Source organism: Phalacrocorax aristotelis, chromosome 2, assembly GCF_949628215.1.
Source record: "Phalacrocorax aristotelis chromosome 2, bGulAri2.1, whole genome shotgun sequence".
Classification (NCBI taxonomy): domain Eukaryota; kingdom Metazoa; phylum Chordata; class Aves; order Suliformes; family Phalacrocoracidae; genus Phalacrocorax; species Phalacrocorax aristotelis.
This window is the reverse complement of record NC_134277.1, coordinates 121,720,925-121,733,825: the sequence shown is the minus strand read 5'-3', so window position 1 is coordinate 121,733,825 and position 12,901 is coordinate 121,720,925. Positions and strand designations below refer to the sequence as shown.

General features: G+C 41.3%; 1 protein-coding gene across 4 annotated transcripts in view; it reads right to left on the bottom strand.

Annotated features, from left to right (window-relative positions):
* MAPRE2 (microtubule associated protein RP/EB family member 2) overlaps positions 1-12,901 on the bottom strand; it is a 104,872-nt gene that overhangs the window by 16,517 nt on the left and 75,454 nt on the right. For all 4 annotated transcript variants that reach the window (XM_075084977.1, XM_075084975.1, XM_075084976.1 and 1 more), the window contains 2 exons: positions 11,391-11,536; positions 9,193-9,406 (listed from right to left, as the gene is read on the bottom strand). In XM_075084977.1, the coding sequence (XP_074941078.1) occupies positions 9,193-9,406; positions 11,391-11,536 (360 nt within the window). The remainder of the gene's footprint in view (positions 1-9,192; positions 9,407-11,390; positions 11,537-12,901) is intronic.

Below are 12,901 nucleotides of genomic sequence, written 5' to 3'. Positions count from 1 at the left end.
ATACACCGTGTTATATTCTGCCCTCCCTTCAAAACAACAAAGCCTTTTGAATTTCCACGGTAAAGTGTTTCTAAGCTTTACAAAGTCCAGACAAATCAAAAGAAATTGACTTCTGCTTTGCTGCTCAGGATCAGCTCTTAAATGAACATGATATTCCAACTTCAGTAACACAGATAAAAACGAGTTAAGTAACCTGAGCATTTCAGACAGTATCAGCAACAGCTGGATAGAACTTAATTGCATCAGAGAATGCCTAGGGATTTCCAATTTAAAGTTTCCTGGAGGGGGAAGAAATAAAAAAGGCTTTCCTGCACATTTATTCTGAAATGTCAGTTTTAGAATCAGCTCAGAGGTAAGCCTCCCATTTCTAACAGAAGCTAATTTCATAAAAGAATTAAAGGATGCTGGTTGGCAGGGTAGTGCAAAGTGCTTGAGGCAGCCATATACCTAAACAGAGATGAAAGATCTTGGTAGAATTAATGACTTTGCTATTAAGCACCACAATGGCTTTGCAGTCAATTAGCGCAAGTGTGGAGTAACACCTAGTGCATTGCTCAGAGGGGCTATATAATCCATGCAGTTTAAATTCTGTCCAACATCATATCTCCTATGAAAATATTTATATACAACCCATTTACATATTATGAGCAGGCACAATTTTATACAAATTTTATATGCAAAATATCTGATAACCATCTCTTCACTGACCACTGACAGAACTGCACTGTAATCAATGCCGTAAATATTATCCATTACCAACTCCTTTTCAAGCTTACGGTCAATGCTCAAAAAGAGGTGCAGAGCCCTGCCGTGGAGAGGAAGAGACCCATGCCCCAGACCATGCTGGCAGCCAACAGTCTGAAAAGTAGCATGGCAGAAAAGGATTTGGGGGTCCTGGTGGACACCAAGTTGAGCATGAGCCAGCAACACACCATCACAGCAAGGAAGGCCAACAGCCTCCTGGGCTGTATCGGGAAGAGCGTTGCCAGCAGGTTGAGGGAGGTGATCCTCCCCCTCTACTCAGCACTGATGAGGCAGGCACATGGGGAGTGCTGGGTCCAGTTCTGACCTCCCCATTGCAAGAGAGACACAGGCATGTTGGAGAGAGTCCAACGAAAGGCCACAAAGATGGCAGAGAGTCTGGAGCACCTCACATACGATAAAACCTGAGAGCTGGGACTGTTTAGCTTGGAGAAGAGAAGGCTCAGTGGGGATCTTATCCATACCCAAAGGGAGGGTACAAAGAAGATGGAGCCTCACTTCAGTGGTGCCCAGCCAGAGGACAAAAGAGGCAGCAGGCACAAATACAAGAAATTCCATTTAAACGTAAGAAAAAAACACTTCTTTTCTCCAAGGGCGACTGAATACTGGAACAAGTTGTCCAGAGAGGCTGGGGAGGTCTCCATCCTTGGAGACACTCAAAATCTGACTGGACATGGTGCTGGGCAACCCGCTCTAGGTGACCCTGCTTTGAGCAGAGGGGTTCGACTGGACAATCTCAGAGGTGCCTTCCCACCTCCACCATTCTGCAAGAACTTCTGTTAGAGCATGCTCTGATTTTAGGTCAGTGCAGGGTCTGATTGGATTTTCTTTTAAACAGTATCCAAGCTGTTTCAGTTAGCATCTGGATAACTTTCGGTACCTGCCCATATAACAGCAGTGGAGATGGGAAAAATAAATTCACAGTATAAAGACAAATTATTTTGTTTAAAGACAAGTTATTTTGTTCCTGTACTGAAGTTAGATGAATCGGCTTTGAAATGCATTACAGTTTTCTATCTGTGGTGCTCCAGAAACAATTACTAGTCAGTCTCATCAAAATTAAATATATCCCCTGCAGTTTCAGCTTTACTGTTCTTTTTGCTAAAGACGTATGTTTTACACACAGATGTACACTTCTGCAATTTAAAACAGTGGATGTTGGCACTGTGCAGGTTTTGGGTACAACAAAGCTTGGCTGCAAATTCCAGGTCACTTTACATCACAAGTGCAGTCTTGCAGACAAGAGACCTATTTAATGTTTAGAGAGAAATCTTCCTTGAAGCTATATGAGTAATTAGCATGCTGTTAAATATTTATGCACAATTCCAAGGAAACACGTGCATGAATACAGTGTGGACGTGCGTGAGGACAGCGTGGAGAGCAATGGAAGCCCTGAGCAAGCACAAGACTTGGCTGAGCCCTCACGACCACTGCTTCAATGGAATTTGGGAATCACTCACAGTATATCTTCAGTCAAATTAAAGGACTTTACAAAGTGAAGATTCCTGAGTCATGTCACAGAAGAAAAAACAAACCTACCAAGAGACCACAGAGCTAACAATTCCTTCAAAAGCTAAAGAAAAACTCTCCACCCACTTAAAACAGATGAGAGAGAACAGTAAATGAATTAATATTCACAGAATCACAGAATAGTAGGGGTTGGAAGGGACCTCTGGAGATCTTCTTGTCCAACCCCCTGCTTGAGCAGGCACACCCAGAGCAGGGGGCACAGGAACGCGTCCAGCCAGGTTTTGAATGTCTCCAGGGAAGGAGACTCCACAACCTCCCTGGGCAGCCTGTTCCACTGCTCTCTCACCCTCACAGGAAAGAAGTTCCCTCATATTCAGGTGGATCTTCTTGTGTTTCAAGTTGTGCCCATTGACCCTTGTCCTGTCACTGGGCACCACTGGAAAGAGTCTGGTCCCATTCTCTTGACATCCACCCTTCAGATATTTATAAGTATTGATAACATCCCCCCTCAGCCTTCTCTTCTCCAGGCTGAACAAACCCAAGTCTCTCAGCCTTTCCTCATAAGGGAGATGCTCCAGTCCCCTGATCATCTTGGTAGCTCTCTGCTGGACTTGCTCAAGCAGTTCTGCATCCTTCTTAAACTGGGGGGCCCAAAACTGGACACAAACTTATTGTTGCAGCTACACTGGGATGTGAGAAACTGCTCAATTTAGGGATGCTTAATGGCTTAAGTGATGACAAATGATGGGAATTAATTGGAATGAAATTATCTCAGACAAAATCTGACTCCACTTTCAGCATCTCAACATGCTGCGGTGTAGCTGCCTAATTATTTTGTGATCCTTAGCTTCCCCTGGGTGGCAGGACCCCTCTGTCCCCTCGGCTCTCCATACTTCCACTGCTGACAGCTGGCAAAGAGAAGGATGTACAAATACTTGAAACTGAAGCACCTTTTACAAATTTCAGAGCAATCCAAGCAAGAACATACGATGGGGTCTACTTGTCAGATGAGGTTTTGTTGATGGCATGACTCTCTCAGTTAATCTTTAATAGAAGGAGATTTGATGGAAACTAACCAGCCTTTTTCCCATCATAAATGACGAATTTTCTTTAGATTTGAAACAACTAACATTTTAATGGCAACTATTAACTGTTCTCAGCTGAAACCCCTATTTTCTCTAGAAGCACCTTCAAGCATGCAAGCATTCATCTTCAATGGATAAAACCACTCCACATAGGCTGAAGAGAAGAATACAATTCAAAATTTGAAATGCTCTTAAACCTTTGCATGTTCTAAAATACAACTGTCTGCTTAGCTACAAGGAGAAAGCAGTCCCAAAAGGAAAATCCAAATGAAAATATATTTTAAAAATGCATATCGAAATACAAAAGATCATGCAAAAATTGGAGCAACGCAGGCATTCAAGCCACACCCAAAATACTCTGAAAATTAAGACAGCAATTTTCACCACTGTTTTCAAACACAACCTTCTCTCCTGAAAAAAGGCCTTGGCTCCTGCACTACACACAGCATTGCTTTATGGTCTAAATTCTGAGGCTCAGTGGGTTTAAAAAGTAAACTCTCCTCACGCTGGCAGGGAGGGTGTGTCTGTATTAAGGCCGAGCCACTTTCTTCTCTAACTCCCAGGCCAGCACTGCCACTGCACACGCTGTTCCTGTCAGCTAGCACAACTCCTTGGCCTCGTATGAACTAGGCACAAAAGCATTTTAAGTTTGTCGCCCCGCGGCTCTTCCCATCTCCAGCTCTGCCACATGTTCCCAGAGCACCACACCACCATGAGCAGAGGTTGTCATTGCCCATACCAACTGCCTGCCACCTGGGGGAAAAGGTACCATGTTTTGGTGGAAAGCAAGAAAAAAAAGCATTAGGAGTTCCCTAGTCTCCCAGGAGTCCTAATCGTATCACTAGCTGCTAAAATAAAGACTGGTTTTGCTGACTATTTTTATCGCTCAAAATTAATTTACAGCACATCTGCCACAGTAGGATATACCAGATTCCCTGAAGAAAATTGGTATTTTTCTTGTGCAATTCGCTCTTCAATGGTATGCACATTATATAGAAAGCATTCGTGCACAAACAGTTCATTCTGCCCTGGTTTTTTTCCCTGTCATAGCGTGAGTATTTTTAGCCCTCATGTGATCCTCCAGTATTTTCCAGCTCTGCTTTAGTCATCCTGCTCTCGCTGAATATTTCAAACCAGAATGTCTAAGAGCCTTCAGATCTAAGAGCCTCTCGCATTTTTAGCTTACATGTAAATAATTAATTTTATTAAGCTGTCTTTTACCCATGTATTTTTGACACCCCACACCCATACACAAAGCAGCGCTCCATGGAGATTTGCTCTGACATACAGGAATACTTACATAAGACACTAAGCTAAAATCCTGACAACCTGATCACCATTTTCAATTTGATCAGATGAAGCTTTTTCTGCCGTTTTCCACAGGGAGCATTAGAACTGGCACAAACAACACTACCCTAATATTTTAATCCCTTACCATAATTTTGACTCTACATCTGTAGGTTGTTTACCACTGCATTAGAGAAGAGCGGAGGCTGTAGAAGATCGAAAGGCGGCTCAGGGCTGGCAGATGGCGTTATATCTAAAAGCAGCTGTGGTGGTGTTGGCAGAGAGCCTGCAGCGGTGGTCTGTGCTGCTGGCTCCACTCCTTGAAAGATGAAAACATACTCGTTCCCCCAGCAGGGAGCTGCCTTTACCTGGCAAATCCTTGCTGCTCCTACTGTTTCTAGAAGAAGCCCTTTTCATGTATTACCGAAGCCACCCACCCTTTGTACAGCCATCAGCTCGGCAACAAATCGGCTCTGTCTCTCAAGGAAGGGACGAGGCAACGTGAGGGTGGCACAGCAGATTAGTTGTAAGGACCTATTTACACTTCATTCCCGAGCTGCATTACCCTTGACCTGTGCTGACTCCTCAGACGGATCACCTTTAGAGGGGTAGGGCCATGGCTGTTGGCCTTCACTGACACAAAACGCGGTGCATTTTCAGATTTTTCCAGTTTTGGTTTGTTTTAAAAGAATTGTTTAAAATTAAATAAAGACCACACTCAGCATCTGCAGAGATATAGGCAAATATCCATGTATAAGTATGGAAAGTAGCTACCTGATACCGTGGGTCTTGTCAAGCTTTAGTGTCAGATTAAAATACCAAAAATAATTCTAACTCATGGCAGCTACCTTTCTGGGTAAGCTTTCAGATCAGGCTTTAGGGATTTGACCCCTCGTTAACTGAAAGACGTATCTTCGTCTACCTCTGAAAATAAAGAGTTAGAATAGAATGTTATGAAGTAGTTACAAAAAAATAAAGAGATCAGCACCTCCTAAATCACTCAAAAACAAAACTCTGGCAAAAGGCACTGGAAGAGTTATTCTGCAGAACAACAGGAATCATCTGAAAAACGTATGAAATTACTAGTAGTTAAGTAAGTAGTTAGCTTTAGAAATTTATATATTTGATCAATTCAGAATAGGCGTATTTAAAGGTCTACCAAAATAAAAAATATAGTATGAACGACTACCCATATGTCTGCTTGCTCCTGACACTAAATAAAAAATGCACATTTACGTACGTCCACTACACACTGTTTAAAACCTTTTTGATTATGTTTAAACATCTTCTGGATTCTGTATTTTTTCCAATATTGCTTCTTTTTGTTTCATTAATAAACTGAAACAAGACAGTACTAAAATTTCAAAGCTTCAGTGTTAGTGTAGAGCAAATCACACAAATTAAAAGTGACATTAAAGAAAATGTACAAAAAAGATGCAAGCTACCCTGGCAAACTACTACAGATGCTGGCAAATGCTTGCTGCATTGGCGTAAGAGGTTATTGCATCAAGCAGCCCACAACGTTTACTGCTCCCACAACAAAGTCAGTGGAAGTAAAGCCATGCCCAAAACCTCAGCCATTTCACTGAAGACCCAAGAACACAGAATAACAAAATAATCCACATAAAAGTTACAGATAGCAGTTTAAACTATGCCACCTGATGTTGCACTTACTCGTGGGCATGCATTCCCTCTTTGTGCTTGTATCATCAAGGAAGAGAAACTCCAGATGGAGTGGGGAATTCATAACCTGCTGCAGAACTCATGAGACCTTACCTTTTTTGCCTTTTGAGTATAAATGGCTAAGCTTGTTTTACTCACATGGGCACATTATGGTTCCTATAATAACTGTAATGAATACTCCTTCATTTCCAATTAACTGTGTGTGAGCATGCACAGACACACACACACGACAGAGTTACAGAAGCATCTCTTTCATGGTAATTTCAACTTCAATCCAGCTACCCAGGACTTGCTTCCACACCATCCCAATTTACTCCCAAACAGCAGGGGATGAGGCACACACAAGCTTGCAGATGCATACAGCGCTCCTCCCAGAGCATCCCCTATCAGAACCCAGTAAGGGTTCCCATCCTTTCAAGCAATCAGGCTACGTGATGTGGTGAGGTGAGGCACAAAGGCACAACACATCACAGTGAAATGAAAACGTGCTTGCCCAGAAATAGAATAAACCTAAGAATGACTGACACCCAAATGAAATGTTCCTCTTCTAAAATGCAAGCAGCAATACCAGCTACAACTCTCATTTTACCTAGCATCATGTAATGTCTACACCCACCCACCCCCACCCCCATTCCCCAGCTCAACAAAAATTGAACTGGTGTCCTGCCTGTCGTACTCCTGGACAATATTTAATCTAATAATGAAGGAAGCTTTCCACGAAAAAGCTCACTTCCACAGCCACATAATGTAATGATCTTTGGTAAGATTCTGTCGCTGTTGGCCTATTCTACGCAAGGGCTGAGGAGGCACGGGACATGGGCTTCATACAACCAGTAACACGAGATGAGATTACACAAGATCACTGCGTTATCTGCCAGCTAATAAGCTGGCTGGTTCCACTCCAGTAGCTATCCTATTTCTCTAGGATTGTCACCTCGGCAACTTTAATTTGGATGACATATTTGTGACTTTGGTACAAACAGATCATCTGCAAGAAGAATTATTAAATACAGACTTTACCATGCTTGTTAAAAGTGTCTTTTCTAATTTCTCAGTTGGCTAGCATCATGACATTAGCACTTCGGGTTTTTTTTCTTTCCAAAGGAAGTGCAAGACATTGCACAGGAAATTATAGCATACCAGGCTGTGATATTCAAAAGTTTAGACACAAGATGATGCAAAACAAAGATGTAAACAAGCTTCAAAAGCCTAGAGCAGCACTAGCCTGCTATTAGGTGCTCAGTTTCCTGGAAGCATTAATGAGCGGAAGGCAGCTCGCCAAGTATGCCCCACTTTGACGTCAGAAGTGCTCAGAGCAGAACACTGAAATCTGGGTATGATTCCAGAGCACAAGCCAATCTAAAACAGAGGGTGCCTCATACCTACCCCTTCCCTTTGACAGTACTGGTACATATCTGAGCCCAGGAGAAGACAGGTCACAGAATTAAGCCAACTGAAAAGTAATCATTACTTGAGGACTGGGTTAGCATGAATAACAAACCCAGGACAGAACAAAAAAGGAATTAAGTGTGTGTGCATGCGTGTTTCTGTATGCACAGGCAACCAACCCCAGTAACACTTGTTTGGTGATTTTTAATTTTATTTAATTGCATCTGCTCTCCTGCTCACTTAAATCTCAGTTATCAAAAAATGGCATCTGCTTAATGACCAGTCATGCCCATATTACATAAACACCAAAGATCAGGCTTAGTCCTTTGGCCTGTTCCAGAAACACTGCCATGGTTTAACCCCAGTAGGCAGCTTGAGCCCCACAGAGCTGCTCGCTCAATCCCCTCACAGTGGCATGAGGGAGAGAACCAGGAGAGCAAAAGTGAGCAAATTTATGGGTTGGGAATAAAAATAATTTGATATGTAAAGCAAAATACACACACACAAAATCAAAGCAAGATAAAGAATTCATTCACTACTGCCCATCATCAGGCAGGTGTTCAGTCATCTCCAAGAAAGTAAGGCTCCATCACACAAAACAGTTGCTTGGGAAGACAAGCACCATCACTCCAAATGTCCACACCCCTTTCTTCTTCTTCCCACAGCTTTATATGCTGAGTATGACATCATATGGTGTGGGATATCCCTTGGGTCAGTTGGGGTCAGCTGTCCCAGCTGTGTCCCCTCCCAGCTTCCTGTGCACCCCCAGACTATTCACTACCAAGTCAGTCTGAGAAACAAGAAAGGCCCTGATGCTGTTCAAGCACTGTTCCACAGTAAGTCAAACATCCCTGAGTGGTCAACACTGTTGTCACCACAAATCCAAAACATAGCACCCTACAATCTCCTATGAAGAAAATTAACTCTATCCTAGCAAAACCCAGTATAAACACAAAATAAGGAGTTAGAGGTATCTTTGAGAAGGAGCAAGAGTTGTATGTTGCTCATTTAAGAAGACTAGCGTACGTGAACAAGAAAGCACGTATAAAAACACAAATCAATTCATTTCCTCCTTCTTGTCATCCCTCAAGATTTGGAAGCATTTCACTTGCCAGAATTTTAATAAAAAAGAAATCAGCCTGTGCTAGCAATTTCCTGTAAAATTGGAGCTGTGAGAGAGAAATGCACTTCATGTAATGTTCTTGAATATTTACACGCACCACATTCATAGACAAGAAGGTTGAATACCTTTGTCTCCACCATCAGACGCCACTAGAATCCACATCATTTACATCAAGGGTTCAGTGAGGGAGACCCTACACCCCATAGGGCTGGGCCAAACTAGAACGCACCATAAGAAGCTAAATTCTGCCGTCTCAGATGCTAAGCCTATGACAAGGCAAAAAGAATGGCCCACCCACATGAGAAGAAAATTTTAAACTAGTATTTATGTAAAATGGATCACAGTTTATAATCATCTTCAGAGACAGAAAGTGAATTATTGAAGACAAAATACCTGCAGTCGGCGAGTTTGCATGGTGAGACTTTTTGGGCAGGTTGAAGATTTGTTCACCAGGATCTGGTGGGGGAAGAGCGTCTTGGCCTTGTCGAGCTTCCACAGGATCATACTCCTTCCCATCATAGTTAGCATCAAAGAATTTCTTAAACCACTGAATGAAATCCAAGTTGTCTTGGAAGCGCCCTTTGACCAGTTTTTCCACGGGAATTACCTGAAAGGTAGAATAAAGGTTCCAATAATATATCATTGCCATTTTTAAATATAAAAATTACATATATACACTTATTTGAAAAAAAAAAATCTACTAACTATATCATCTTATATTCCTCTGCCATTGTTTTCTACCTAAAAGAAAGGTAATTACAGTAGGTGTGGAAGTGCTCTTAGTATGAAATAAAACCTAAATAAAACAAAGACCCAGCCTTCAAAGTGGCTATACAGTGGGTGTATGTAAGCCTTTATAATTGCTCTTCCACAGAGTTATTTCTCTCTTACTGCAGTGACAGCACTATATTCAGCTAACTAGGGATTTCTATTTTTAATGGGCGTGCTGCAGTTGGGCATACTAAAAATGAAAATTCTTCAAAAGGTCCAGACGGAAGTTTCTTGCTCTCTGTCCTACTGTTTGAACTACAAAAAAAAAACCCAGCAGCTTTTCCAAGACATGAAGTTCAAACCAACCTACATTTTGGTAGTACATGTTCATCATATGAACTAACCCTGAGGTTTTAACCTTGTAATTTTTTTCCATTCCATATATAGCTATACATAGAGTAGTTTGTGGACATGCAGAAGTTGGCTAAAATGCCTACAAAGTTTTAGGAAAATAAAAGAAAGGCTATGACAATGTCTCCATCTCCATATCCTGCAAAATTTTTCACAGAAACGAAGGCTCCAAAAGGTGCCTTGGGCCAATATTAGTGTAAGGAGGTGGTTCAGCATTGCTCTGCAGCAGGCTCAACCTTCCCAGATGCTGTGGGCAGACAAGGAGACAGGGACAGCAAAAGCTGCAGAAGAGCTGCCCTGCTTTGCTTAATTCATGCAGCTGATTAAGAAGCCAAGTTAAATGGATCTGAATGCCTCCTGAATGCATTCAATTTTCAACCCGAAAAAGGATACCTAAAACCATTGCAGTTTTCCTTTCGTCTTCAAGTTGAAGCCAATTGTGCAGCTTTTGATAAGTCTATGATACTCCTACAAGGGTTAATACAGCATTTTGCATGTCCTTTTAGGTTGTTCCTTTTGTATCTTAATTCTGCACTGGGAAAGTATAGCAAGTTTGCTCCCTATAGAAGAATTGACAATGTTAACTTTTTAGGCTTTCCAATATTTCGCTAACAAGTTACTCTGTAAGTAGAAGCATCCACAATTCTCAGGAGATGAGGGTTTTCCACTGCTTTAAAGAAGTCTTACAGGACTCTGTTCAGACTGTTTAAATTTCAGAAAAAGGTAACACTAAAAGCCAGAGCAGAACCTTATAAGGATATACAGGTAGTACGTCTGGGTAAAACTAAAAGTATGACAACATAACTTTCATTATTCATTTTTATCAACACAGTCGTTTATATTGGTGAGCCTGTCAAACTCACACATTCAAGCATAAACCAGTACCTTATGGCTGCACAAGCCATTTTGTAAGAGCTCTCCATTCTTAACTTTACAAGATCACATGTGCTGGCCAACCTATCAAATAATTGGATAAATTATTCCAGATCTTGAATACGTTAAATTCCTTAAACCCCATTTTGGACAAGAAACATAGAATACTTGTAAGAACAGCATATTTCCAAGTTATTTGGGTGGAAATTCAGGTCACCAGTAATTTTACTGTACCTAAAATTAAGGTTCACTGATGGTAAGGAATTTCTAACACATGGTGTTTTATCAAAAGTGTCTCAGATATTAAGATATTATGAGTTAGGCTGTACAATTCCTCAGCAGACACATGGACTCAATTTTCACTTTGTACCTAAACGGAACATGCCAAATTTCTTCCTTCATGCCTAAATACCCTTTTCAGATAATGAAAGGTCATGAAGAACGTCTTCACATACAGCTTGTACTCCAGTTCTCAGCCCAAAAGTTGAAGCGGACTTTAAGTATTTTGAAATTTATTTCCCCTATTTATTGACTTCACCCAGTTTACACAACTTTTGAAACTTGTAGTGATTGAAATACAAATACAGAATACCTACCTTATCCACATTCATTCTTTTAAATGATGCTTGCAGAAGTTTGAAGTTGTGAATGTATTCATGCTCCAGCTTTGCTTGAAACTTTACTTTCTTCAAGCTAATGCACCCTGGGAACAACATGTCCATGAACTGGCAGTAAGCTGCTCCTATAACAAGATAACGCATTGATGTTAATCCAGATGCACCCAGCTAAGACCAAATGGCATTTAATGTCACTAGCAGAAAGCATGAGCAGAAAGCAACTGTGTTGAGTAAGTCCCTGTTCAGCCTAACACTATTCACCCAAGATCTACTTGTCTAATGTACACTGAACAGCGTCACATATTAACGTGGGTTTTTTCCATTCAGTCTGGATGCACGACACACTTGTGTAGCACCTGAAGAACCACCATGACTAATGCAAAGTAAATCTTTCTTCTGTTTAAAACATATTCCTGGAGTCCCTTTACACAGTAGGGCACGGACAGTAGGACTGTCTATATGGTGAGAAGATCACAGTCAAGATGGAAATCTCTTAATAAGCTCCTTCAATCCTCACAGCCCCCTGAATTCAACCAAGCAAACATCATCTTTCTTCTGGCACTTGTAGCCAAATGCCAATCAAGTCCATGGCAATCATTTAAGATTATATCCAACCACGATTCAAAAAAAAAAATTTTAAAGCTCCAGCTTGTTACCACACACTAGCCAGTTCCCACCCCTCCAAACCAAACAATTTTACTGATTTTCATCTCCTGAGAAAAGCATTTTAATCAGCAGACTGTAGCATAGTCGACCCATAGGTTTCAGAAGCTGGGCTGCTAGCTTTAGTTCTCACTCAAAACAGTAAGTTCAACTTCGAAGGCTATCTGAACTTACATATTAGTAGGTAGGGTGTGGGTGTGGGCGTGTGTATAACTAACTTCGCACAGAGCTGCAAGTATATGGAAAATTTTCTAAACAGCGTACTGAGTACTGCCAACCGGGGTAGTCTTTTCTTGTATGCAGGGACCTTCCTCCTACATCATCATCACGTCCTGTCATTTGCAAAATAAGTCTTTATTGTTGATACACTCAAGTGTTCAGAAATTAAGGCTGAAAATGTTTGAGGAAATCTGAAGAACTGAAATTGGTTTTCCTCTGAAAAGAGTTTTCTGCAAAATGCTTTAGATTCAAAGATTCAGTGAAGTCCATTTCTGGAGCAGAGGGCCATAGAGCAAGCAGTCCCTGCGCCTGAGTGTACAGGGCAGCGAAGCGATCAAATGACAAGTTCAATTTCACTTCCACAAAAAGGACTTTTGTGCATTTAATGCAGATCCATTTTGATGAACTCACCTAGGTCTCACTTAACAGTTCAGTGCAGTAGCAAGAGCAATAATTTTTAAAATAAAGTAATTCTTCTGAGTGCTCATACAGAAACCAAATTAACAAAGCAAACACCTGGCTTGCCCAGTTTTACAGGAGGGGGCAACAATAACTTAAAGACATTTTTCTCCATGGATATACATGTGTTTTGACATGACCAAATTTAT